Raw genomic sequence first — 27317 nt, 5'->3', positions numbered from 1 at the left:
GAAGAAAGTCCTTGGGAATTAATTCCCTGGTGACTCAGTGTCTAGGACTCCGCACTTCCACTGCAGGGGGCCAGGTTCAATCCCTTACTGGGGCACCAAGATCCCAGAAGCCATGCAGTGTAGGCCAAAAAAAAACACAAAAAAACAAAAAACTGTGCTTAACATGGAATGACCCAGCAATGAATCTCAGAGAACCAAGAGTTATCTGGTGAATCTCAACTACCATGATTTTTTTTAAATGGACGTAAAACCAAATTTTAAAGTAGGCAACTCTCAGGTTAGGAAGAGAGACATGTATCAAAATGCAATTTGTCAGTTTTTTATTTTTTGGTGTGGAGAATCATGTTTCCATTAAACAATATGTTACAAAGGGTACCTCTCCAGTGTCCTATATACATGGGAATTGACATAATAATCAAGGACTCAGGTAGATTAAAAGCAGGCTGCCCACAAGTTTGGATGCTAAGGTGCAGGGAACTTTAATGGAATATAGGAAAACCCTGTCTACCAACAGTACAACTTTCCAGGTTGTCTGATTCTAGTCTCTCATAGTCTTGGAGCTGTTTTCTATCTCAGTAAGTTGTAGGTTCCCATGTTAATTTCTCAGGACTATTGTAACAAAGTGCTGCCAACTAAGTAGTTTAGAGCAGAAATGGGTTGTTTCAGAGCTCTGGAGGCTAGAAGTCAGCAATCAAGGTGTCAGCAGGTCCGCACTCACTCTGAAGCCTTGGGAGACCTCTCCCTGACTCTCCCAGCTTCTCACTCCAGCCACCAGCCACGCTTGGTGATCCTTGGTTCATAGACGCATCACTACAGTCTCCACTTCACATGAAGTTCTTCCTGAGCATCTGTGTCCAGACTTCTTCTTTTTCTGAGGATAGAAGTCAAATTGGATTCGGGGCTCACCCTTATCCAGGAGGACCTCATCTTAACTTGATTACATTGAAAAGGTCCTCTTTCCAAATAAGGGCCCATTCACAGGTGCAGGGTAGAGGTGAGTTTTTGGTGTATGCTCTTCAGCCAGGCACAGTAACTGAGAGCAATGCAAACAGTTTGTGTTTACAGACATGCAAGTCTGTCCTGTTCAGAAGAGGTTCAACTGCCTTCACTGCCTGCACCTGGAACAACCAGTGTTTCCTTCATTTGCACATTCATTTCAATATTCTTGATCTATAAGAGGGTCAGCTCTTCAGAGTCTCTTTTAAACAGGTTCTCATGTGTGCCTGGTTCCTTCATTTGTTGGGTGATATCTTTAACAAGCATTTAATTTAATATGTATGTGAACTCATGGTATTACTTTTTAAAAAAAAATTATTTTTCCCCCTATTATCAAAATGATTATTCTAATACATTGAACAAATCAAAGACAGTGCTGAATGTAATATAATATGAAGGAAATGGCAACCCACTCCAGTATTCTTGCTGGGAGAATCCAGTGGACAGAGGAGCCGGGCTACAGTCCATGGGTTTGCAAAGAGTCGGACGTGACTGAGTGACTAAGCACAGCACATATATGGGGTTAGAGTCAGAGAAGTGGATTTGGCATCTGGAACGTTTCAAAGAGCTAAAACTGCCTTAAGCCCAGGGAATATCCGTAGTTGCACCTTGGGTGGCTTTTCCATCTTCAGGGTTGGCAAGCAGTCCCTCTGGCAGGAAAGACTAGGTCTGCCCCAGGAAGGGATTGTCAGTGAGTGGAGAAAGGTCGGAGACTCAGTTTCCCCACTGAAAGCTGAGAGTAGGAAGTCACTGGAGCTTCTGGGTTTAATGGTGGGAGGGAGCTGGTAACTCCAGATCTGGCCCTTAGTTACAAAAGTGTGGAAGGTTCTGGAAGCTTTTCTATGTATTTCTGTGCTTGCATTCTGGGCCACACGGAGAGAAGGCAGGCAGGTTGGAGGTGACCATGTCCCACTGAACAGCTATGCCCAGGTATGGAAGGATTGCCAGGGTTGTGTTAAAGAGGGACCTACTTAAGGAAAGTGACATCACTTGCCACAGCTGCTGGGAGGTGGCCATGAGCTCCCTCGAGGTATAGGAAGGAACCTTTGTATTCTGTTATACAATTCAGTTCAGTCGCTCAGTCATGTCCAACTCTTTGCGACCCCATGGACTGCAGCATGCCAGGCTTCCCTGTCCATCACCAATTCCCAGAGCCTGCTCAAACTCATGTCCATCGCTTCAGTGATACCATCCAACCATCTCATCCTCTAAGTTAATCACTAAAGGGATGTTGCCTATAAGCTTATATTATACAAAACGGCCTATCTCTGGGAGCCCTGCCTCACAGGTAATGAGCATTAAGCTAAAATATCTTTGTTTAGCTCACAGGAAACATTCTGACCAAGCCCACTTGTGAATAACTATGGGGAGGAGGAAATTAACACATTCCCTCTGGAGGCTGACTGGAACCAGGAATGTTTGAGTTTACTCCCCAACCCCCACCCTTTTTAGTATAGAAGAAGCCTGAATTCTAACTCAGGCAAGATGGTTCTTGGGGACACTAGTCCGCCAACTTCTTGGAAGCTCTGTTCCTTGCCCTCAAAACTCATCTGTTGGTTTATTGGCCTGTGATGCAGTAAGCACCATGAGCTTGGACTCAGCAACAGAGATGACCCAGGACAGGTCCCCTCAATTTTGTGGCACCTGATGGCACTGGAGGTTTGGAGGGTATGATGATGATATGAGTGTGTGCTCAGTCATGTCTGACTCCTTGTGACCCCACGGACTGTAGCCTGCCAGGCTCTTCTGTCCAAGGGGTTTTTCAGGCAATAATTCTGGATGGGTTGCCATTTTCTTCTCCAGGGGATCTTCCCAATGCAGGGATCAAACTTGAGTCTCCTGCATCTCCTGCATTTGCAAGTGGGTTCTTTACTGCTGAGTCTTCAGAGAAGCCCGTGACGATGACGTTCCTGCCTAATCTCTTTACCATCTTGTGCAATCGGTTTTCGGTCTTCCAGGATTGTACCTGGGTCTCAGGTGGCTGATACTCTTGGCAAGTTCCAGTCTGCGTCTCCAGTCCCTTCTTCCAGAATCTGGGACCACTGGAGTCTATTTGGAGCAGAGGAAGCCCACAGCTCACCCTTTAGGATAGTTAAACTGGAGGAACCATGAGCTTCTGTTCTGAAGAACAACAACAGTAATGCCAACACTAACGCATATATTCTTATTATGTGCCAGGTGCTGTTTTAAGCATTTTACATAAATTAGCTCATTTACTCCTCATTAAGAAAGCTATAAAGAAGGCACTATGACTATTCTCATCTTTACAGACAGAGAAACTGAAGCATGAAGAGGTTAAACAGTAGCTGGAAGACTATCCTACTTGTCAAGGGAAGCTCATTGTTTCCTTTACGTGGGGTGGGGGTTCATAATGTCCCCCTAACAAGACGAAGTGTTTATTTCCAGTGGGCCTGTTGAGGATGGGGAGCTGCTGGGCACAGTCTTCATCGTCAATGTCATTCTTTGGGTTAAAATGTGTGGTAATAGGTCAAAGGGACACACGGTACTAGCATCCTCTCACCGGTGACCTGGCCTTGGGGAATTTGGGGTAAACAACAATATGAGTAGAATGAGGAATGGTTAAGCTTCCAAGCCAAAGAGAAATGCCTGAACCATGAGTAGCACTAGAAACAGTCTTGAATTCCAGACCCCCAGAAGACCTGGAGGTGTGAGGGCCCCACCTCATGCCACTCTACCACTGAGTGGGGTGGAGACACGAATTCCATTCTCAGTGGGAGGTAAGAGGCGGAGTGGGCAGTACCCCCCAAGGTTCCCAGGAGGACTTCTTGAGGGGCACAGCCTCCTGTTACAGGGATTAAAGGAATTTCTGGGGTGGGGAGAGAGCTGGGACTCTGAGTTTATTCTTCCTTTCATAATAAATCTTTACTGAGGGCTAATAATAAGAATAGCAGTAGTCATGTATGGATGTGAGAGTTGGATCAGAAAGAAGGCTGAGTGCTGCAGAATTGATGCTTTTGAACTGTGGTGCTGGAGAAGACTCTTGAGAGTCCCTTGGACTGTAAGGAGATCAAACCAGTCCATCCTAAAGGAAATCAACCCTGAATACTCTTTGGAAGGAGTGATGCTGAAGCTGAAGCTCCAATATTTTGCCCGTCTGATGTGAAGAGCCAACTCATTGGAAAAGACCTTGATGTTGGGAAAGATTGAAGGCAAAAGGAGAAGGCGGCAGCAGAGAATGAGATGGTTAGATAGCATCACCAACTCAATAGCCACAACTTTCTACAAACTCTGGGAAATAGTGGAGGGCAGAGGAGCCTGGCAGGCTGCAGTCCATGAGGTCAGACACGAGTTAGCAACTGAACAACCACCACAACAACAATTAAGTGTACCCCGTCTCCTGTTGGTGAACATTTGCTTTCTTCTTTCTTTCCCACCTCCTTCTCTTCCTTCTTCCTCTTTCCCATGAAGAAGAAAGCTTCTCTGAAGAGCCCAGTCTGTGCCTTATTGGACATCTGCACGTTGTGCGGGCTACATAACCAGGAGTTGAATTACTAAGCCAGAGGGTTGATTCTAAGTAGCATTTTGAACCCTGATGTACCAACCCTAAACTTAATCATCCTGCCGTGATCCCCCCACACCCACCCCGTGCAGAATGGACCAGCACCACGCTGGGGATATAGAGGTAAGACCCCAAACAGGTGTCCTGATGTGGGAGGAGCAGAGAGGGAGGGGTGGGGAGCACAAGTAACTCTAGGGAAGGCTTGGGGGTGAGGAGGAGGATCGGGTCTCTGACTTGGATGTCTGCGCGGCAATGGTGTCACTAAGCGTAAGAAGGGCAGAAGGAGGAGCCAGTTTGGGGGAGAGAAGTATGAGTTTAGGATGGCCCAGGAAAAGTCCTGAGATGCTGAGGGACCTCAGGGGGTACTACTCAGAACACAGAAGTCTCTGTGTGTTCATAAAGCTTAACTCAGGAGCCCCGTGTGTGGGAGAAATCCAGGGGGAAGATGTGATTACCTGGAGAGGATGGATACAGAGCTAAGAGCCTTGGGCATCCCTGACCCTGGAGGGTCAGGGTGCCTGCTGAGACCAGGTAGGCTTCAAGGGGGAGAAAGTGGTGAGTGTCTAGAATGGCCATGGATTGGACAGAGGATTATTGAGGGGCTCTAAGACCCATGTCCAACTCAGGGTGGAGACCACACCCACATTGGAAAGACCCCTTGACGGGTGGTACTCAACAGGCTTGGTGATGGTATGGGTGAGGGGTGGTGGGCATGACCCCAAGGGAAAGATTAAATGGTTTTGGGTGTGGAAAGTCAAGGTAGGATCTGGAGGCAGAGTCTGGTTCGAGAAGAGTTTGGGTGAGACCTCGTAAAAGTGACCTGAGACCAGGAAAGAAGAAAGAGCCGGAATGACAGTGCAGTGCTGGGTGAACCAAGAAGGGGTTGGAGGGTTCTGGGGTCTGGTAAGGTCTAGTAACCAGATCAAGTGAGGCATAAGAGCTGGGGTAGGAATGAGACTGCCTGAGTGTCCACAGCTAGAACAAAAAAAAAGGCAGCCTTAGACTTACAGCAAATGTGTTCCACCCAATGTGTAGAACTCTACGATCTCAACGTCAAGTCGTTTTTGCAGCATTTTAACTTTACTCTCTAGTGTCTGCTCCAGCTGAGTGGCAAGCGTTCACACATGACCCTGTGGCAGAACCAGGTGAAGTATTGTCACTGGAAGCATTTGCAAGGGGACAATCCTGCTTTGTTCAAGAGATCTGAGGCTCGGGCACACGGTGCCTGGGGGCAGAGAGACATGTTCCGATTTTCTGTTGTGTGGGTACAGTCCTATTTTCCCCCTGGCAAGAGTCATCCCCAGGGCTTCCCTGGTAGCTCAGTGGTAAAGAATCTGCCTGCCAATGCAGGAGACACGGGTTCAATCCCTGATCCAGGAAGATCCCACATGCCATGGAGCAACAAAGCCTGTGTGCCATGACTATTGAGCCTGTGTTCTAGAGCCCGGGAGCAACAACTTCTGAACCCATGTACCAAAAATACTGAAACCCCTGCACCCTAGAGTCTGTGCTTCACCACAAGAGAAGCCACTGAAATGAGACACCCTTGCAGTGCAAAGGAGAGTAGCCCTGGCTCACCACAACCAGAGAAAACCCAAGAGTAGCAACGAAGACTCGGTGCAACCAAAAATAAACAATACAATTATATATATAACAAATAAAATTATATATATATATACACTGACCAAGATCCGTATAGTCAAAGCTATGGCTTTTCCAGTAGTCTTGTGTGGATGTGAGAGTTGGACTATAAAGAAAGCTGAGAGCCAAAGAATTTATGCTTTTGAACTGTGGTATTGGAGGAGACTCTTGAGATCCAACCAGTCCATCTGAAAGGAAATCAGTCCTGAATATTTATTGGAAGGACTGATGCTGAAGCTGAAACTCCAATCCTTTGGCCACCTGATGCAAAGAACTGACTCATTGGAAAAGACCCTGATGCTAGGAAAGTTGAAGGCAGGAAAAGAAGGGGACAACAGAGGATGAGATGGTTGGAAGGCATCACTGACTCAATGGACATGAGTTTGAGCATTGACACCCTGATGTTGCAGGGGACACCTGTTCAGTTACTGGTCTGGGAACTGATATCCCACAGGGTACGTGGCAATGGCCAAAGATAAATATAAAGAATAGAGGGATATAGTTCAGATATCTTTAAAAGGAGAGCCTATCTGAGATGCTCCGGCTGGAGAGTGATTTGGTTCCATTCCCCTGACGATTTCGTGAAAGGCAATCTGGGTCCAAGACCTGGGGCTTGGAGAGTGAGTGCAGACTGATATGGTGAGGGGCAGAGAATCATGGTCAGAACTGCTGGGGTCTCTGGCCTCTATGCTGCGGGGGTGGGGTTCAGGGGAAAGATACTCCCCTCGCCAGTTCAGCACAAAAGCTCTTCTGGTTGAGACTGGAAGGTCTGGGGCAAGGCAGGTGGGGACAGCCAGAGTCCATCTGCCTACAAGACAGCAAGGACCCAGGTCCTCCATGACTCAGCAGCAGACACACACAAGCTGAGGCTCCCCTGAGGTTGAAGGGAGTTGAAATACCGACTCTCTTCTATTCTTCCAGATCTAATGCCCACTCATTCAGTCAACTGGCGAGGCAGCCACTGTCTGTCCCCCTTGCCTCCAGTTTGGGTCATAAAGATTCTGATTGGGCTGCTCCACCACAAGACAAGTATTCGCTGGGCTCTACTCTGAGTCGGAGACAGATTCTGTGGGAGAGTTGCCATGGTTTCCTGCTTCAGTTGTTCTTGGAGCATCGGGCCCCTGTCCCCCACCCTAGCTGGTCCCTCAGAGCCAGACCTCCATCACCCTGCTCCCGGGAACCTTCCGTCGCCACCAGGACACCCACATGCCCCTGGTGCACCAGCAAAGACAACAAGATTCCGGATCAACCTGGAGTTCCCCGCCTCCATCTGTGCCTTGTCGACTTTGACCCGATGATGTAGCTTGGAAGAACTTTGCCAAGTACTTTCTTCACTGATCTCCCGTGAGGAGAGTGAGAAACTGATGAAGCTACAGAGCCAACGAGGTGGCCAGATCTTCCTCAAGGAGGTCAAGAAACTGGGCCGTGACGACTTGGGAGAACAAGCTGAATCTGCTGGTGGTTTAGTTGCTCAGTTGTGTCCAACTCTTTCGATGCCATGGGCTGTAGCCTGCCAAGTTCCTCTGTCCGTGGGATTTTCCAGGCAAGAATACTGGAGTGGGTTGCCATTTCCTTCTCCAGGGGATCTTCCTGAGCCAGGGATAGAACTCAGGTCTCCTGTGCTACAGGTATTCTCTTGCATTGCAGGCAGATTCTTTACCAACTGAGCCATCAGGGAAGCAAGAATCCACTGGAGCATGCTTTTTACATTGGGAAAGAAAACTGTAAACCAGTCATTACCAGAACTGCACAAACTGGCCATTGACAAAATAACTCCCATTAGGAGTTCCCTGGTGGCTCAGACAGTAAAGCATCTGCCTACAATGGAGGAGACCTAAGTTCGATCTCTGGGTTGGGAAGGTCCTCTGGAGAAGGAAATGGGAACCCACTCCAGTACTCTTGCCTGGAAAATCCAATGGATGGAGGAGCCTGGTGGGCTATAGTCCATGGGGTTGCAAAGAGTCGGACACAACTGAGCGACTTCACTTTCACTTTCACTTTTGGGTAACTTCACTGAGACTCGTGACCTGAATGAGCAGGTGAAATCCATCAAAGAACTGGGTGACCACGTTAGCAACTTGTGCAAGTGTCCTGGCTCTGGCACGGCAGAGGGTCACTTTGACAAGTGCATCCTGGGAGACGGTGATGTCAAGAGCTAACTAAGCATTACGCTGGTTTCCCATAGACATGGGGGTGACCTGGTCACCAAGGCAGTGCATGTGTTGTTGGGGTTACCTTTAGCTTTTCTAGAAGCAGGAAAAAACATCTACTTAAGTTCCTTCATTTACCTCATAAATAATTTGCTCCCCTGACCTCCAAAATAAATTAGAGAACTTTCTTGAGGTTCTGCTCTGTGATACTGTTCAACCCTTCCAGTCTGGGTTATCTACAGCCCCAGTGGTTGGTAGCTCTGGGACATTCGCTTCATATGTCATGAGCATATCATCAGGTTCAGGCATCTTACTGTCAGAAGCAACTGCAAGCTTTCCAAGGCTGTTCTATCCCTCTCATTCCACTAACACTTATATTCTCAAGAAGTTCTGCAGACATGGGGAACAGACTTGTGGACACAGGGAGGGGAGGAGAGGGTGGGACGAATGGAGAGAGTAGCAAGGAAACATACACGGTTACCAGATGCAAAATTACATAGCCAGTGGGAATTTGCTGTATGATGCAGGGAGCTCACCCCAGTGCTCTGTGACCACCTAGAGGGGTGGGATGGGGTGGGAGGTGGGAGGAGGTTCAAGAGGGAGGGGGCATATGTATACCTATGGCTGATTCATGCTAGTACAGGACAGAAACCAACACAATATTGTAAAGCGATTATCCTCCAATTACAAATAAGTAAAAAAAAAAGAAAGAAAGAAATTCTGTCAACAGACTTCCCTGGAGGTCCAGTGGCTAAAACTCTGAGTTCCCAGCACAGAGGGCTCGACTTCCATCCCTGGTCGGGGAACTAGATCCCACATGCCCCAACAGTGACAACGAAAGACCGGCATGCCCCTATGACAATCAAAGATCCCGTATGCCGCAACTGAGACGCGGCGCAACCAAGTTAAGTACCTAAATAAAAATAAACATTAAAAAAAAAAAAGAAATTCTGTCAAGGAGGATGTTTGTGAGGGCTGGCAGGGGAAGAGAGAGATCTGTGCTAAGAGAGAAGAAACCAGAACCAGGTCTCGAAGGGGTGCCGATCCCTGTAAGCATCCTTGCAGTCTGGTGAGGGGGACTCCGAGCCGACCGTTGCCGCAGGGACGGTGGGCGGAGTCACCAGCGGGGAGGAGACTGCAATAAAATGTGCAGATTGAGATGCTGGGTGTGTGTCTGCTTCCTCAGTAAAACCAGGTGACTGAGTAACTGCAGACGAGAAAGGGAAGAACAGAACTGTGGGGTTTTTAGCATCGTAAACTGGGGGGATACTTTTAGCCCAAGAATAAAATGCCAAAATGTGGTGAATTCTTGAGACAACCTATACCCTCACAGCCAAAGAGTGAAAATGAGCTGATAAAAAGTTCTAACTGTCGACTGCACCTCCTGTTGTAATAGGGGGGCGTGTGGTTCCCCAAAACCTGTGCCCAGGGTGTCTGGTCTTCGGAATTGATGAGCTGATTGTTTCCGGGTTTGGTAGGATAATCTAGGTCTGGCAGGCTGGGAGGGTTGTCTTAGGTTTAGGAGCTAGAGAAAGCTGGCATCGAGATTGCTCAGCCATCTCTTATTTATTCATTCAGGAACAGGAGGCATGAACGGATGAGGACCCCACGGCTGGCATAGCTCACACTCCCACTTCCTTTCTGTCTTAGTTCCAAAGCTCCTTCCTCAGCGGGACCTTCTCTAGCTCTCTCAACTCAAACTCTAACCCCTGGATCCTTCCATTTCCTCTCCTCATTTTAGTTTTTTTCTTGGCCTGTAACACTATTTCCCATGCTATGCATTTCATGTACTTATGTTGTTTATTCTACGTCTCCCCAACAGAATGGGAGCACCCCAAAGGCAGGAGTTATGGACTGAAATGCGTCCCCCTAATGTTGAAGGCTTAACTTCCCTGTTCTCAGAATGTGCCCTGCTTTGAAAGCAGGGCAGTGACACATCTAATTACTTTAGATGGGGCCACTGGGGTGGGCCCTAGTCCAGCATGACTGGCGTCCCTTAAAAAGGGGGGAGATTCAGATCCCCAAACACACACAGATGGAGGCAGGGATGGGGTGATGTTTCTAGAAGCCAAGAGAATCAGAGGGCCAGCAAATCCACGGAAACCCGGGGAGAGCACAGAGCAGATCCTGTCTCACAGCCTCAGAAGAAACTCACCTTCTGACACCTTGATCTCAGGCCTCTAGCCTGGCGAACTGTGAGAGAACACATTCCTAGTGTTTAAGCCACCCACTTTGTGGTGTTTTGTTACAGCAGTACTGTAAATAAACTAATGTAGCAGGGAACTAATTTTTACTTCAGTTTAAAAATATTTGCCCAATGACTCTACCATCAAGCACTGCATGTTCAGCCTAAATTCTCTCGGCCCTTAGCTTTGACCTCCTGGGCATGGTTTGACAGGAAACCCAGCCAGAGTTAGGCCAAGTGATAGGTGTAAGCCATACTGAATGATTGATGGTACTTAAAATTCTGATTTAGTCTTTGCTTTGATTATGGGATTTATACTTGGTTCGGGACAGTGATGGGGCCTGGAGACCCTGCCCTAAGGACTTGTGGGTCCAGGCTCAGAGCTGTGTGTATCACCCCGTTCCTCCTGATTGACAAGATGCACCTCTAGAGGCGGGACCACCAGCACTGGGTGAGACCTGAGTCTCCTTCGTGTGTGGTCCCAGCAGTCTGAGTATGATGGTTACATATGGCAAGATATTAATCTGGCTTTATAGAGAACCACTGATAGTCAGAAGTTGGTACAAAATCCAGACATACCCCCAGGGTCCTATTTAGACAGGAAGGGAGTAGGGCACAACCTTTAAAAAAAAACGACATAGCCATTGGATACGACATAAACTGGTTAGACCCAGCTAGGTCCAAGATGATGGTCAATTTGACTTCCAAGACACCTTAAGCCTTAGTATTTTGTTGTTGCTGTTGTTTAGTCACTAAGTCTCATCCGACTGTTTTTCAAGCTCATAGACTATAGCCCACCAGTCTCCTCTGTCCATGGGATTTCCCAGGCAAGAACTGGAGTGGGTTGCCATTTCCTTCTCCAAGGGATCTTTCCAACCCAGGGATCAAACCTGCATCTCCTGCATTGCTAGCGGGTTCTTTACCTCTGAGTCAGAAGGAAAGTCCTTTGAGCCTTAACATACACTTATTGTAACACATCAGCAGGCTAAATGATGCACCCACAGGTGCCTAGATGGTTCTGGAGCTGACCATAAAAGGCCAGAAAATAGGCGGTGGTCCAGTTCCTGGAAATACCCACCACTTGCCCCAACTAATTGGAATAACACTCCCACTTTTAGCCTATGAAATTATCAGCTTATAAAAACTAACAACCCCACACCCTGGGGTCACTCTCACTTTCTGTTGATGGAATGTGTCTCTCTCTAAATAAACTTGCTTTTGCTTTACTATGGCTTGCTCTTGAATTCTTTACCGCATGAAGTCAAGGATGCTAACTTGGTAGCCTGCCCCAGGGACTCACCCAAGGTCTGGGATGTGACCATCTTGTAACATCTCATTTTTCTTTCCTGAAACACTGTGTCTTCCTACCTTTGATGATATGTTGGTTTTTAATTCCTGAAGGTCTGAAGACTTAGAAGTAACAAGTTCAGGTTGCTACTCGGTACCTGATCTTGTCTAAATTCAGAAGGTCCCAAGAGATGGCAGAGGCTGGTTTAGGATGCTAAGTCTTCTCCTGGTGGCTCAGAATGGAAAGCCTGCAATGCAGGAGACCCGGGTTCAATCCCTGGGTCGGGAAGATCCCCTGGAGAAGGAAATGGCAACCCACTCCAGTATTCTCGTCTGGAAAATCCCATGGACAGAGGAGCCTGGTGGGCTACAGTCCATGGGGTCACAAAGAGCAGGACACGACTGAGCAACTTCACTTTCACTTTCAATCAAGATGGTGAGACATCCTCTTAGATGTTGGAGATTCAAAACCAGTAATAAATTAAGTTCCTACGGTATAGCACAGGGAGCTATATTCAATATCCTGTGATAAACCATAATGGAAAAGAATATGAAAAAGAATGTCTATATAGCAGAATCACTTTGCTGTACAGGAGAAATTAATACAACATTGTAAATCAACTATACCTCAAAAAAAAAAAAATCACCTAGTAAGACCTGGTTCTTGAATTTTGAGAATTCTCAAGTTATAAAAAGGAGGACAGTTTTGCAAAAAAATTGTTGGAAAACAGTAACAGAAAGTATTATAGGTGCCTGAACAAAGGGGTAATGATGGGAAAATAGATATTTGCCCTGTTCCTAGGGTAGAAGGCCAGGGTGGGTTGTGTAGTCTTCTGCTGAGTAATTCCTTGAATAGCTTTTTATATCACATATGACTCCCTAAGTTAACCTTAAAAATCCAACCACTTTTATTCAGATGAGGAGCCAAGAACTTTTGTCCTTGAAGGAAACATGGCTTCTCTGCTGCTGCTAAATCACTTCAGTCGTGTCCGACTCTGTGCAACCCCATAGACGGCAGCCCATCAGGCTCCCCCGTCCCTGGGACTCTCCAGGCAAGAACACTGGAGTGGGTTGCCACTTCCTTCCTCAATGCATGAAAGTGAAAAGTGAAAGTGACGTCCCTTAGTCATGTCCGACTCTTAGCGACCTCATGGACTGCAGCCCACCAGGCTCCTCCGTCCATGGGATGGCTTCTCTTGTTATACCCTTTTATCTCTAATTCCCATCAAGAGCAGGAACAAGGCTGAAGTGTTGGCAGTGAGGAGCATACATGCACACGCTTCTTCCACATATTTACCCAAAGGGCAGAAATCCTCCCTAAAAGAAAATGAGTTCTTAAATGGTTGCACCAGTCCCAATTACAGCGGGAGGGATCTCATCGTTGTCCACTGAATGGAGTTAGAGGCAGAGGGCGGTTAATCTCTTTAATAGGAGAGCCAGAAATACACAAGAGGCTGCTCCTTATATCTCTAAGTAGGTCAGATGGATAATCTGGCCCAGTCATTCTGTAGATGGACTCCAGGACATTCTAAGTTACTTCTAAGTTACTTCTATTTCATTGCTGAAACCAAGCAAATCTGATGGGACTTGAACCACGGGGTGGGACTGGAACCCGGCCAAAACCCAGATTGGGACTTGAAGGTGCAGTCTTTTTGTTATTGTTGTTAAAATATTTTATGTACCTGTTTTATTTGTTTGTCTGCATCAGGTCTTGTTTTGGCACAGGGGAGCTTCATTGCATCAGGCAGGATCTTTCATTTCGGGCCTTGTACTCTCTAGTTGTGTTGTGTGGGCTTAGTTACCCTTTACTTCCCCAACCAAGAATCGAACCTATGGCCTTTGTAGTGGCAGCACAAAGTTCTAACCACTGGACCAAGGAAGTCCCCAAGCTCAGGTTCTTGACGTCTTGTAGCAGAAAGAATTCAGTGAGAGACAAAGTGATAGGTAAGAATTGGATTTATTTAGAAAGATACACATTTCATAGACAGAATGTAGTCTACCTCAAAAGGCAAGATGGGCCCTGAGAGAAATACATCTCACAGAGTGTGGACCATCTCAGAAGATGAGAGGCCTGGAAATTTTGGGTGGTTAGTTTTTATGGGCTGAATACTTCCGTAAGTGAAGGAGTGGGAGAATTATTCTGTTTCAGTGAAGGGTTGAGAGTTTTCAAGAATAGGGATACCCCCTATTTTGGGTCTTTTATGGTTAGCCTCTGAAGAACTGTCATGGTGCTGGCTTCCGTGGTGGCTCAGAGGGTAAAGCATTTGCCAGGAATGCGGGAGACCAGGGTTCGATCCCTGGGTTGGGAAGATCCCCTGGAGAAGGAAATGGCAACCTTGGTAGGCTAGTGACTTCATGGTGCTGGTAGGGGTGTCACTTAGATGCTAATATATTATAATGGGGGCTTCCTTGTTGGCTCAAATGATAAAGAATCTGCCTGCAATGCAAGAGACCCAAGTTCGATCCCTAGGCCAGGAAGATCCCCTGGAGAAGTAAATGGCCACCCACTCCAGTATCTTTGCCAGGAAAATTCCATGAACAGAGAAGCCTGGCCATGAGCACATGAGTGCATAATGCGCATAATGCATGCATATTACAATGAACATATGGCGAGGCTCACGCTCCGCTGGAGGTTGGATCTTCCGCCATCTTGGACCTACTTGGTTCTGACCAGTTTTTGCTGTGTCTTCATGGCTGTGTCTTCCTTCCAAAGGTTGTGCCCACCCTCCTTGCCTCCTGTTTCAGGTGCTGAAATAAAAGCACAGAATGTAAAATCTGTGAATTAAGTTTTATCGAGACCTTACTGAGGATATAGTCTGGGAAACAGCCTCTCAGATAACTCCGAGGAACTGCTTTGAAAGAGGTACGGAGTGGAACAGGAAAGTCAAAGTGTTGGTCGCTCAGTCATGTCTGACTCTTTGTGACCCCATAGACTGTAGCCTGCCAGGCTCCTCTGTCCATGGAATTCTCTAGGCAATACTGGAGTAGGTAGTCACTCCCTTCTCCAGAGGCTCTTCCTGAACCGGGGATCAAACTTGAGTCTCCTGCATTGAAAGCAGATTCTTTACTGTCTGAGGGACCTATATGTATAATTTGCTGGGAAAAAACCATGGACCCAAATGTCAAAAGATCACTGTGAATCACAAAGAACAGACATCTCAAATGAACGAGTTTAGTGCTTTTCTCTGTATGGAAAGATGCAAGAATCTAGGATCATGGAAATTTTTCCTTAGATGTGTATCTTAACCATCTAGGGGCAGACAGCCAAAGCACACAATATTTCCTTTTTTTTCCTTTCCATCTGGATTCCCCTGTCAGTGGGTGACTGCAATGCCTTGTGACTTGATCCTTGTAGAACTGGAATGGCCAGCAACATTTTTTTTCTTTACAGATACAGTAGGAAAATTCTGGGAATATCCTAAGTATCAAGACCAGGAGTTGGTCAAATACATGTGTAACTCAGTCAAGATCTAGAACTATTATGATTGCAACTCAACAGTGGGGATGTCATCAGAAGTCAGTTTGTCAGATAGCACAGTCTGCACTTAACCCCAGGGTACACTGCCTTCCAAAAGAAAAAATGAAAAGCATTTCTCATTCAGCTCACATGGGTAGTTCTCTCGGCAAATAGGGCAACACATTTGGAGCACCCGATGCTGCAGAGGAGTTTATGTCATACAGCGAATGGATTTTCATAATAATGAAAGTCAACAGTTACTACGTGCTAAACTTCAGACATATGAAATGCTTAAAATCATTCTGCCATTTGTTCTATTCTAGAGGTTGGGACCTTGGTTATTTGATGAGCAATGAACTCACCTGCCAATGCAGGAGACATAAGAGACGTGGGTTTGATCCCTGGGTTGGCAATATCCCCTGGAGGAGGGCATGGCAACCCACTCCAGTATTTCTTGCCTGAAGAATCCGCATGGTCAGAGGGGCCTGGCAGGCTGCAGTCCATGGGGTCGCAAAGAGTGTGAAGTGACTGAAGTGACTCAGCACACACACATGCATGGGGAGGGTTCATGCATGGCTCCACCGTTAGGTCATCTCACTTCGCTTTCTAAACAAATTTTGTGGGGAGTGTGCCATTACAGGTGCATTCAGTTTTCAGTCTTTAAATACACTGCTTGTAATTTTTAAAGACCTTCCTGTTATAGCTATTACAGTTAGGTGGCCTCTTTGAGAAATATAACTAAAATAGTGATTTTTTTTTTTAAATAGCCCAAGGACAAATTATTCAACTGAATCAACCAGCTGTTTAATTGCCATACATATATAAAACTTAACTATCACAGCATTGTCAATCGGCTATACCCCAATACAAAATAAAAAGCTCAAGAGAAAGAAATAATAGAATATTAATATTAAAAAGCTTAAACATCATCAATCAAAACAGCTGAATTTAGCTATTCCATTGAAACTTAACTATCTTGAATCAAATACAGTTCTGTAAAATGTTACCTATTTAAGAGTTCTCCTGAGTGTGTTGGCAGTTTTGATAAGCTGCTTTCTCCTTCTTGGGTAGATTTTGTATATGTAATGTTGACTTAAAATCCCCAAGGCCTAATTGTGTGTTCTCTCACAACACTGAACATCTCTTGTCTTTGTGGTAAAAGGGGAGCATTTCTAAAAGGGAAAACCAGTTTGGTTTGGAGTTGGATCCCTCACAAAAGGCTAGTTTTTATTTGGAGCTGGCCATTTCAGAAGTTTACCTTTAAAGGTTACACCATGTAGTGATATTTGCAACCAAATTTCCAAGGAAGGAAAGGAGGAAGTGGGGAACTCTGAAGATAGAGCTTAACTTAGGTGGTGAAATACCGAGGGATGAGGACTGAGGGGTTGCCCACTCCTGGGGGTCCACTTCCCCACTCCAGGACCACAGCCCCATCCCTGGGGACCCCTGTCCCAGCCCTCTGGGTACTTCGATACCACACAGCCGGCCTGGGATTAGAGGAGGGGAGGGTTAGCAAACTCATCTCTCTGCCTGGGCAGAGGGGGAGGGTCACTTCAACTTGTAAAAATCCCCTGACTTCATTTAGCCTCTGGAAACACCAAAAACAGCGGTCAGTCTTGAAAGGTGGAAATTTCCAGTGGGGATTTATGTAAATATAACTACTTAGAAAAGAAAAACCAAACTATGACCCAGGGTATTTTTGGCTTCAGAGAGAAAGCCCCGGACTACAGAAGGCCGATGCGCCCGGGTTCACTTTCGGCTCAAGGCTCGCTCGGGCGTCCATCTTTCCTGTCCGCAGCCCCACCCCGTCCTCCCGACCTCGGGGGTGCCAGGTTCCCGGTCAGCCCGGAGGACACTGGAGGCCCCGGGGATCACCACGGGCAGGTCGCACAGAACGCCAGGGCCACAGGATGCAGAGGCCTAGGCAGTTGGAACCTCACTCAGGCCCCCGCCAACCATCCCCGGTGGTGTCTTTGACCGCGTTCCCCACTGTGGCCCTCAGCCTGCCCGCCCAGGCCTGGAATCTTCTAGTTTGTCCCCAGCTCCAGCGGCCGCCCGGTTTTGTTCACCTTTGTGCCCCGAGGGCCTCTCAGGCGCTGGCACCGGGTAGGCACGCTGTCCAGAGCGGTGGAAATTAAAGAAGGAAAGGAGGGTGAGGAGACAGAAAGAAGCGCTGTTTCACCCATGGGCTCCGCGTCCGCCTCTGGACCTGAGGTTTCTGTCCAAGATGCGACGTCCCCCGACGGCCCCAACCTTCACGCCACATCTCCCCCATCCTAAAAGCTTTTTCCATGAGGATTTGGCCCACGGTCCCACGATGCGTCTTCCTGTAGGAGGCCTGAGGCTCCCCGCGGCGGGGCTTCACCCTCTGCGCTGGGACCGACGGGGCAGGGTGGGGGGGTAGGCCAGGCTCCGGCCGGGGTTGGGGGGACCGGGGTTGAGGGGGACGGTTCGGGGATGGGACCCTGGCCATCGCTGCGGGCCGACTCTGAGTTTGGCAAGCAGCAGCGGAGTCTGAGCCGGGTTGGTGGCTTCCGCCCGTGCATCCGTCTAGACTCCGCAGATAAAGGGACCCTGGCCAGGGGTGAGGGAGGGGGGTACCCTTCGGACCTGGAGCCGCCCCTTCCCACGCAAATGTCATTCCCCCAACCCCGGCGGCTCCAGGACAGCGGCTCCGAGGCGCTCGTTGAGAAGCCATCTGAAAGGGACCGCTGGCCCGGGTCCTCTCCCGGGTCCCCCGCCTCGCCTCGGCGTGGGATGTCCCCGGGGGCAGCCCGGAGCTCCCGGTTCAGAGGGGCAGGGTCCCCAGCTGGACACCATCTCCCACGCATCCACCCGTCCTCCGTGCCCAGGGCCGTCTTAACCCGGGAGCGAAGTTGGCCTCGGAGTCCAGACTCCCGGAAAAAATGCACAAACAGGCTGGGAGTCTCGGACGCTGAGAAACTGGACCCCCCAACCCCCTCCCCACCCCGCCACCCCAGCCCGCAGGCCTGACGCCCGGGGCGGCTCCGGGCCCAGGGATTTGGTGTTCCCGACGGCTCAGCCCGCTGCGTCCTCCGACCCCCACCTTCACCCTCATCCCGAGAGCAGGGGCGGGGCCACCAGCCACGAGGGCGTTCGGGTTCTTTAGTTGTCGCTTCTGGTTCTCCCGCGTGCGCATTTCTCAGCTCCTGGGCACAGCAGCCGGCTGCACTGAACCCGTGGGGCCGAGGCGCCCCCTGCTTGGCTCTTAACTTTTGCCAGGATCACGCCGGGTGGTGGTGGTGGGGGGGGGTGCGGCGCGGGACCCCGGGGCGCGCGCCTCTTCGGGCTCGGCCACCCCCGCCCGCTTCCCGCGCGGTCCGCGCCCGCCCGCGCCCGCCCGCCGCGCTCGGAAAGCCCCCGCGGCTCCTCCTACCCCCGAGGGGCTTTCTCCAGCCTCCGGTGACACGAGTCTTGGAGCGCGGCCGCCCGGCGCGCGTTTCCGCCGAGCTGGAGCGCGCAGAGCCCTCCTGCTTTTCTGGGGCCGCCGGGGACAAGGGGCGGTGACCTCGGTGCGCGCCCGGCGTCCCCGGCTCCCGGCCCGCTCCCCGGCCCCCCGGCCCGCGCCCCGGCCGCCGGCATGGTGCTGCTGGCCGGGCCCGGGCCGGAGGGCGGCGGGGCGCGCCGCGTGTCCCCAGAGCCACCGTCCTCACCCCGGGACGCGCAGGCCGGGGAGGACCCAGCTGACTACGAGGAGTACGAGGACTTCTCGAGTCTGCCCGACACCCGCAGCATCGCCTCGGACGACTCCTTCTACCCTTACGGAGATGAGGAGGAGTACAGCTCGGTGAGCGCGGAGAGCGCTCCGGAGGCTGTTCCGGAGGGCGTCCCGGAGGCGGCTACCCTCCTGCGCGCCGCCTGCGCCAACGACGTGGGGCTGCTGAGGGCGCTGGTGCGGCGGGGGCCCAGCGCCGAGGAGGTGCAGGAGACCGATCGCAACGGCCGGGTAAGAGCGCGCCCGCTCGGGGTTCGGGGCCCCTCCGCCCTCCTCGGCCCTGGCCCGGCGATGACTTTGCCGAGGCCGAGAGCGCCGTTTCCCGGCTCCGTGGGAGCGCGGCACGCCCGGCGCCCTGGGCGGCCTGCCCATCCCTGGCCGGATGGAGCCGCACAATTGCTCCGTGGTCACAGCGCCTCGGGAACCGTCGCCAGACCCACGCGCGTGCTCACCGCAGCCCCTTCTAGTTTCCCGCCCGCGGAGTCTAACGATGCTCCCCTGGGGCCCGCGCTGGGATCTGAGTTGGGGTGTCTCGCGGGTCCTTTCACTCCGGGTCCCCTCTGACCGTCAACCCTCCTCGCCTGCAGGGGAAACCCCTTCTGCAAAATGCCCCAGTCGCCCCCAGTGCCCCCAGGGTTCGGCCCTCTCGCTGCCCCTGCGCTTTGCCTTTCACGCCCGAGCGCGGATCGGCTTCTGCTCGCCTCCCAGTTTCGGAGTTGGTTCTGGGACCCCCTCCTTCCTCGCATCCCTCCCCCTGCCCAGGCGCGGCCGCGCCCGATGACCCACGCGGTGGCCGGCCAGCGCGATGTCCGACTGGGCTATCCTAACGGTCACCGCGGAGAGCCGAGGGCCATCGCGGGCCCCCCTCCCCTGGGCAGGTCCCTGCAGGGGAACACAGCCGGGTGGCAGGAGCACACCCGCAGGGCAGGCGGGCGTGGGGGTGGGGAGAAGCACGAGGGATCCATGAGTCATGACAAGACTCAGGGACGATGAGAAACACTGAGAAAAAAAAAGAAAGAAAAGTTGGCTCGAGAAGGACTGGCTCTCGGAACACAGCCCACCAAAGCCGCGGGAGGAGAAAAGCCGCAGGGTGAGCGCAGCGGCTAGGTGCCCGTGGTCGGTGCCCAGCGGACAGTGGCCGCGGTCTCCCTGCCTGTTACGGTCCCCGGGTCCCGCGGGATGGACAGTCTCTGCCTGGCGCGCAGCCGGAGAGAAGGTGCCTTTGCTGGGGAGGTCCCACACTGATGGGAAGAATGTGCGTCTCCTTGGAAACCGGGGGAGCCGGGTGCCTTTGGCTTATCGCGGGGGGTGGGGCTGTGGGGGCGGGGGTGTTCCTCCCCTGCCTGTGGTCTGGGCCCGGCTCTGGCAGACTGGAGCTCATGCAGGTATGGTCGAACTTGACACCGCAGTTGAACTTGGGGAGGGCTCTCCGCTTGGTGTAATGTGTCAGGTGGTGCTGGCCCCTAGATCTCGAAGGCTCCCAGAGCTGGAGAGGGGCCCTCGTGGGCAGCATCACCCCGGTGACCCTGGGACACCCCAGGGATGCCTGCACCCCAGCCCTCCCTCTGGCTGCCAGGCGGCCCCGGCTGACTGTGCAGCTCTGCTTTCGCTTTTACCAAGGTGACTTTACACAGATGTTCACAGGAGACCTCAGTTTCCTGAAGCAGGTAACTGGGGGCTGCCTTAAAGGAAGCCCCACAAGGGTCAGGAAGGGTCAGGGATGGGATGGATCTCTCCCCTGTTGGAGGCAGCTTGGGGTCTCCTGGGGCCTGGGGTGCCCAGCCCTCACTCTGGGCTCCATTAGGAGCACAGCTCCACTAGGCTGTGCTTTGTTGTGTTTCCTTTGAGGGCAAAAAATAAAAGTTGGAAAGCAGCTGTACCAGAGACCACTGAGGACAACGTGGACCATCCCCAAGGGGCTTGGGTCTGTCGTACTGAGTTTTGCGGCCTCTTGTGAAAGCCTCGAGGGCTTCCCTGATAGCTCAGTTGGTAAGAATCCACCTGCAATGCAGGATACCAGGGTTCGATTCCTGTGTCGATGAGATCCCTTGGAGAAGGGAAAGGCTACCCACTCCAGTATTGGGTTTCCCTTGTGGCTCAGCTGGTAAAGAATCCGCCTGCAGTGCGGGAGACCTGCGTTCGATCCCTGGCTTGGGAAGATTCCCTGGAGAAAGGAAAGGCTACCCACTCCAGTATTCTGGCCTGGAGAATTCCAGGGACTGTATAGTCCATTGGGTTGCAAAGAGTCGGATGCGACTGAGCAACTTTCACTGTGAAAGCCTCTCCCTCAGTGCAGAGTCAGGGGTGGCCAGCTCCGGTCTCTGCCTCAGTTTCCCCACTGTGATGTGGGGCTGATCCCTAGCGCACAGCTCTCGGACGTGGCCGTGTTTACTGTCTTGTCCTGTTTTTCACTCACCTACCTTCTCCATGCTCAGAAGAGACATCCTCCAGGTTTTTTTTTTTCTTGGGATCAGGCAAAGCTATTTTTCTTTTTGCTTTCCCCCTTGATTACAGAGTCTCCCTTCATTTTTCTGCTCTGAGCCTCCTCTCTGCTCCCCACCAAATCAGGATGGAGAAACGGCCCACAGCCCATCAATGACAAAGGCCCACAGCCCATCAAGCCCTTTTATCTTCTGATCAGAAGGAGCGGGTCCTGTGTTCTGGGCTTTGAGGGAGTGAGGCGAGAGCTTCTGTTCTTCCTGGTGGCTTCTTGATCTTGTTATCAAACAGCCTCTGTCTTTCTGAAGCACTTTGAAAGAATGCGGTGTCACAAGGACCAAAACACAACCCTGTAGCAGATGGGGTAGTGAGTCACTGATGAGCGTTCACTGCAGACCCACTGTGTGCCAGGCACGAGTGGGCACTGCAGGGTCTCCTGAATTAAAGGGTCTCTGCCTTGAGAGTCTTCACCTTTTAATTGAGGAAGAACTCAGAGTGATAGTACCCAGTGCTTAGACGATAATAATAGTACCCAGTGCTTAGAGAGCAATAATACCCAGTGTTTAGAGAGTAATAGCACCCAGTGCTTAGAGAGTAATAACGCCCAGTGCTTAGAGAGTAATAGTGCCCAGTGCTTAGAGGGTAATAGCACCCAGTGCTTATAGCCAGAGGCAGGATGTGAGAGGAGCTCTATAGCAGTGCAGAGCAAATGTCTTGGAAGCCGGGACGTGAGGACAATCAGGGAAGCCCAGTGAAGGGCGACTTTTGGAGGTGTTGGTGGGAGGACCTTCTAGGCAGGCAGATGGCTCCAAGGCGGTGGTCGGTCACGGTGCGGGACAATGTGGTCGCTGAAGCCAGAGGGGCTTTCCAGGGCTGGCTGCTGAGGGGCCGGCCTGGAGCTGCTGGTTAAGAAATGGGAAGCTGGGAAATCTGGTTTCACCATGCAGGTATCCGGCCTCGGGCCCGTGATATCCCTCCACACATGGCCACACCACTCGGCCGCTCACAGCCTTCAGCTTCAGGTCTTCAGGGCGTCTCCTCAGGGAAGTCTTTCCTCCCATCCCCAGCCAAGCCAGCAGCTCCTGGAGCCAAGGGAGGACAGTCCGGGTGTTCAGCAATTGAGGGCTGCAGTGGCAGGTAGGGTGGTCATTCGAGAGAACCGGTGACGTTCTAGCAAAGACGTAGAGAAGAGGGCTTCCTTGGTGGCTTGGGGGTCAAGAATCCCCCTGCCGATGCAGGGGACACGGGCTGATCCTGGCCCGGGAAGATTCCATATGTCACGGGGAAGCTAAGCTCATGTGCCACAGCGCTGAAGCCCGAGCACCCTAGAGCCTGTGCTGTGCAACACGAGGAGCCACCTCAGTGAGAAGCCTGCGCGCTGCAAGTAGGGAAAGCCTGATCGTAGCCATGAAGACCCAGCACAGCCAAAAAAAAAAAACAACAACAACCCGAGTCACATTATTTAAAACGAAAAGATGCAGAGAAGAAAACTCGGAAAGAGCACTTCAGGAAGAGGGCACAGCAAATGCACAGGTCCTGAGGCAGGAGCTGTTCAGGGCCTGGTCTGTGATCAGTAGCAGTAAAAAGCTTATGGAAAGTCTGAGCGTTTTTGCTGGAGGACAAGGGGAATTGCATTAACTAACAGACTACTCAGGCCTTCCTGGTGAGTCAGCGGTAAAGAATCCACCTGCCGATGCAGGAGCCGATGGTTCCATCCCTGGACTGGGAAGATCCCTCAGAGAAGGAAATGACTACCCCCTCCAGCATTCTTGCCTGGGAAATCCCACAGACAGAGGAACTTGGCAGGCTGCAGTCCATGGGGTCACAGAGTTGGAATAAGTTACTCAGTGATATCTGAGTGACTAGATAACAACAACTGAACTGCTCACAGGCTGCAGATAGCAGCTTCCCAGAAGGAAAATGTCTGTAAAGACTTTTTAGGGGTTGTGTTTATTGAACTGTTGATCTCTGGTCCATTAAGAAGAGAGTTTGCCGAGATGAGTAAGGTTTCATTTGGCTGGAGTTAACTAAGGATCAGACTTGTTTTGTTTAAGAAGGTGTGTTCTGGGGACTTTGCTGGTGGTCCAGTGGTTAAGATTCCAGGTTTCCAATGCAAGGGATAAGGGCTTGATCCCTGGCCAGGGAACTAGATCCCCTGTGCTATGCTGCATGGCCAAGAAAAAAAAAAAGGTCTGTTGTTTCCTGGCTCCTGAGATCGGTAGAATTTTGGACCTGGCTCAGCAGAGTCTCCTTCTAAAATATTTATTGTTCTAAAAGGATTGCATAACTAAATATGCAACATGTAAATATTTGTCAAACAATCCTTCAGAAGTATTCAGAGTGTGCTCTGCTGTCTTGTAGATTTATGCTTGTTTTGTTCCCGCTGACTCGGGGACAGTTCTCCTTGTTAATTCTTCACTTCTCTCCTGAGGTAAGGCCCTGACAACTCTGCAGGGAGGACTGCAACCAAAGGAAATGTTTGTGCTGTGTTCATTGTTATAGAACGGCGGTTTGAATGTCAGACAGCTCTTGAACCAACTTAGGCCCAATGCTGCTACCTTGAAAATATTGTACTCCTTCCTTTAAAAAAAAAATAATTAAATTTATTCTGGTCATGCCACGTGGCTTATCAGAACTTAGTTCCGTGGCCAGAGATTAAACCCGGGTCCTCAGCAGTGGAAGCAGAAGCCTTAACCCCTGGACCACCAGGGAAGTCCCCCTCCTCTCTTAATGGGATTCTTCTCTCACATGTTTACGTTCCAGTTCCTCTTGCTGAAATGTTTCAAAGACTGCTTCACCCATTTCCTCACTTGGCTCAGGAATGGCTGCGGTCACTATCTGCGTGATTTTGGAGGCCAAGAAAATAAAATCTCTAACTGTTTCCATTGTTTCCCCATCTATTTGCCATGAAGTGATGGGACCAGATGCCATGATCTTAGTTTTTTGTATGTTGAGTTTTAAGCCAGCTTTTTCACTGTCTTCTTTCATCTTCATCGAGAGTCTCTTTAGTTCTTCACTTTCTGCCATAACAGTGGTGTCTTCTGCATATCTGAGGTTATTGATTTTTCTCCCAGCAATCTTGATTCCAGCTTGTGCTTCATCCAGCCTGGCATTTTTCATGATGTACTCTGCATATAAGTTAAATAAACGGAGTGACAATATACAGCCTTGACGTATTCCTTTCCCAATTTGGAACCAGTCTGTTGTTCCTTGTCCAGTTCTAACCATAGCTTCTTGACCTGCATACAGATTTCTCAGGAGGCAGGTCAGGTGGTCTGGTATTCCCATCTCTTGAAGAATTTTCCACAGTTTATTGTGATCCACACAGTCAAAGGCTTTGGCATAGTCAATAAAGCAGACATAGGTGTTTTTCTGGAATTCTCTTGCTTTTTCAATGCTCCAGCAGATGTTGGCAACTTGATCTCTGGTTCCTCTGCCTTTTCTAAAACCAGCTTGAACATCTGGAAGTTCACGGTTCACGTATTGCTGAAACCTGGCTTGGAGAATTTTGAGCATTACTTTACTAGCGTGTGAGATGAGAGCAATTGTGCTGTAGTTTGAACATTCTTTGGCATTGCCTTTCTTTGGGATTGGAATGAAAACTGACCTTTTCCAGTCCTGTAGCCACTGCTGAGTTTTCCAAATTGAGTGCAGCACTTTCACAGAATCATCTTTGAGGATTTGAAATAGCTCAACTGGAATTCCATCACCTCCAGTAGCTTTGCTCATAGTGATGCTTCCTAAGGCCCAGTTGACTTCACATTCCAGGATGTCTGGTTCTAGGTGAGTGATCACACCATCGTGATTATCTGGGTTGTGAAGATCTTTTTTGTATAGTTCTGTGTATTCTTGCCACCTCTTCTTAATATCTTCTGCTTCTGTCTGTCCTTTTTTGTGCCCATCTTTGCATGGAATGTTCCCTTGGTATCTCTAATTTTCTTGAAGAGATCTCTAGTCTTTCCCCATTCTATTGTTTTCCTCTACTTCTTTGCATTGATCACTGAGGAAGTGATATATTTTTAAAATGTTTATTTATTTGGCTGGGCTAGGTCTTAGTTGCAGCATGTAGAATCTAGTTCCCTGACCAGGAATCCAACCTGTGCTCCTTGCAGTGGAAGCACAGAGTCTAAACCACTAGACCGCCAAGTGGGTCCCCCATTTCCTTCATTTTCTGGTTAAAAAAGGACAGGACTTCCCTGACAGTCCAGTGCTTAAGACTTCATGCTTCCACTGCAGGGGGCAAGGATTGATCCTTGGTTGGGGAACTAAGATTTCACATACTGTGAGGTGTGGGAAAAAAACACAAAGTGGGAGGAAAAAAAAAAGGACACGATTTTTTAAAGAATAATTTTAGGTTCACAGCAAAATTGAGGGGAAGGAGCAGAGATTTCCCTTATATCCTCTACTCTCCCGAGGCACATCCGCCTGCCCCCATTGCCGACATCCCCCACCAGAGTGGTACGTTTGCTGCAGCTGATGAAGTTACACTGATCCATCACAATCAGCCAAACTCCACAGTTTACCTTGGTTACCCTTGGTGTTGGACACTGTATTGTTGTTTCATTTCTGTGTCATGTTCGACTCTTTTGGGACCCCATGAGCTGGATGTAGCCCGCCAGGCTTCTCTGTCCATGGGATTTCCCAGGCAAGAATACTGGAGGGGGTTGCCATTATGTGGGTTTGGACAGATGTGTAATGACTCGTATTCACCACTGTAGTACCATAAAGTGTCCCTTGTGTTCTTCATGTAAGTGTATCAGTTATCTATGGCCACAGCAACGCTGCATAACAAATAACTGAAACCTTAGGGGTGTACACACCAGTCACATGCTGCTGAGGGTGGCCCAGCCCAGCCCATCTCAGCCGGATATGCTTTTAGCTGGGGGTTGGCTGCAGATGGCAGGATGGGGACGGTCTTGGCTGGGGTGGCTGGTCTCTGTCTGTGTGGTTTCTCCTCCTGCAGCAGGCTGGTCTGGGCCTGTTCTCCGAGGCAGGGGCAGAGTTGCCAGGGAGCCAGCAGAGCAAGAAAGGTTCAGCGTCAGTTCTGCTGAAGCAGGTTACAAAGCCAAGCATGGATTTACCCTCTAAGTGTGAACTTGCTTTTGCTTGTAGTCGATGCCGTTCACTAACCCTCAGCATTTCTGTTTATTTAAAATTTATCTTTATTGAGGAATATTTCAGATAGGTGCCTGAGGAGAAGGTATCAAGAACCTCCCATGTCCTAACCGTCCAGCCTCAGTGAGTATCAGCTCCTGAAGGCCTGTTTTAATTTTGATGGACAGGATTATATTTAATGCTGCTTTTGGGGTGTGTGTGTGTGTGTGTGTGTGTGTGTATAGGTTTCAGAAACCTAAGAGAAGCATTATCAGGGGGTCTTGAAGCCGGGATGGATTTTGGAGCTTGGTGGTCCCTATCATTTTTTAGTAGAAGAAAGTGGGGCTCAGGGAAGAGGACCTGTAGATATGTCAGGAGAGCTGGGTTCTAGAATGACCCGGCAGCTGTTCATGGTCTGCCTTTTGACCCCTGTGAGCCTCCCCAAGGGGTTTCTGAGCCTTCCACCTTTGCCTCCTGGCTGCACTTGAGGAATGGGCTACCCAGAAATTCTGTGTGCTGATTTTATACTGTTGATTTCTTTTCCAACCTATGTTTGTAAAGGAAGACTAAGACAGAGGTGTTATAAAAATCTAAAGCAGTAAGAGGGTTTAGAAATTCTTTTGGAATCTCATTTATTTGCCCAACCTTCATGTCAATATGATAAGTGAGCTATTAATTAAAACTATTTTGAATGACAACTTCTAGTAGATATGGCTACAGTATAGGGAAGGCTTTACAGTATAGGGAAAGCTTTAAGTGTGATTTAACTAATTTTAAGTTACTAAAATTCAATTCCTCGGACCAGACCTTTA

At 49.8% G+C, this 27317-nt stretch overlaps 2 protein-coding genes across 3 annotated transcripts in view; one reads left to right on the top strand and one right to left on the bottom strand.

Moving 5' to 3' along the window:
• Positions 1-13717: 13717 nt before the first annotated feature.
• On the bottom strand, positions 13718-19344 carry LOC102400444 (basic salivary proline-rich protein 4). The gene is made up of 6 exons (XM_044932492.2): positions 19126-19344; positions 18634-19069; positions 17446-17810; positions 17306-17351; positions 14451-14527; positions 13718-14094 (listed from the first exon to the last, which is right to left on the bottom strand). The coding sequence occupies exons 1-6, from the start codon at positions 19342-19344 to the stop codon at positions 13915-13917; spliced, it is 1323 nt and encodes a 440-aa protein (XP_044788427.1). The 3' UTR covers positions 13718-13914.
• The window catches only part of ANKRD33B (ankyrin repeat domain 33B), a 102488-nt gene continuing 94008 nt past the window's right edge, over positions 18838-27317 (top strand). For both annotated transcript variants that reach the window (XM_025270705.2, XM_006059765.3), the window contains exon 1: positions 18838-19203. In XM_025270705.2, coding sequence (XP_025126490.2) covers positions 18838-19203 — 366 coding nt within the window. The remainder of the gene's footprint in view (positions 19204-27317) is intronic.

This window comes from Bubalus bubalis, chromosome 19 (genome assembly GCF_019923935.1).
Source record: "Bubalus bubalis isolate 160015118507 breed Murrah chromosome 19, NDDB_SH_1, whole genome shotgun sequence".
In the NCBI taxonomy this organism is placed as follows: domain Eukaryota; kingdom Metazoa; phylum Chordata; class Mammalia; order Artiodactyla; family Bovidae; genus Bubalus; species Bubalus bubalis.
This window is presented reverse-complemented; position numbering and strand designations above follow the sequence as displayed.

Excerpts from the sequence above, each read along its gene's own strand:
- LOC102400444 (XM_044932492.2), bottom strand. The coding sequence starts at position 19,344 with ATGGGCAGGCCGCCCAGGGCGCCGGGCGTGCCGCGCTCCCACGGAGCC. Across the intron at positions 17,811-18,633 it reads CTGGAGAAAGCCCCTCGGGG|GGTCCCTTTATCTGCGGAGT; the intron begins GTAGGAGGAGCC and ends ACCCCTGGCCAG. Across the intron at positions 14,095-14,450 it reads TGAAGACACAGCAAAAACTG|GGGATCTTCCCAACCCAGGG; the intron begins GTCAGAACCAAG and ends TTCCTTCTCCAG.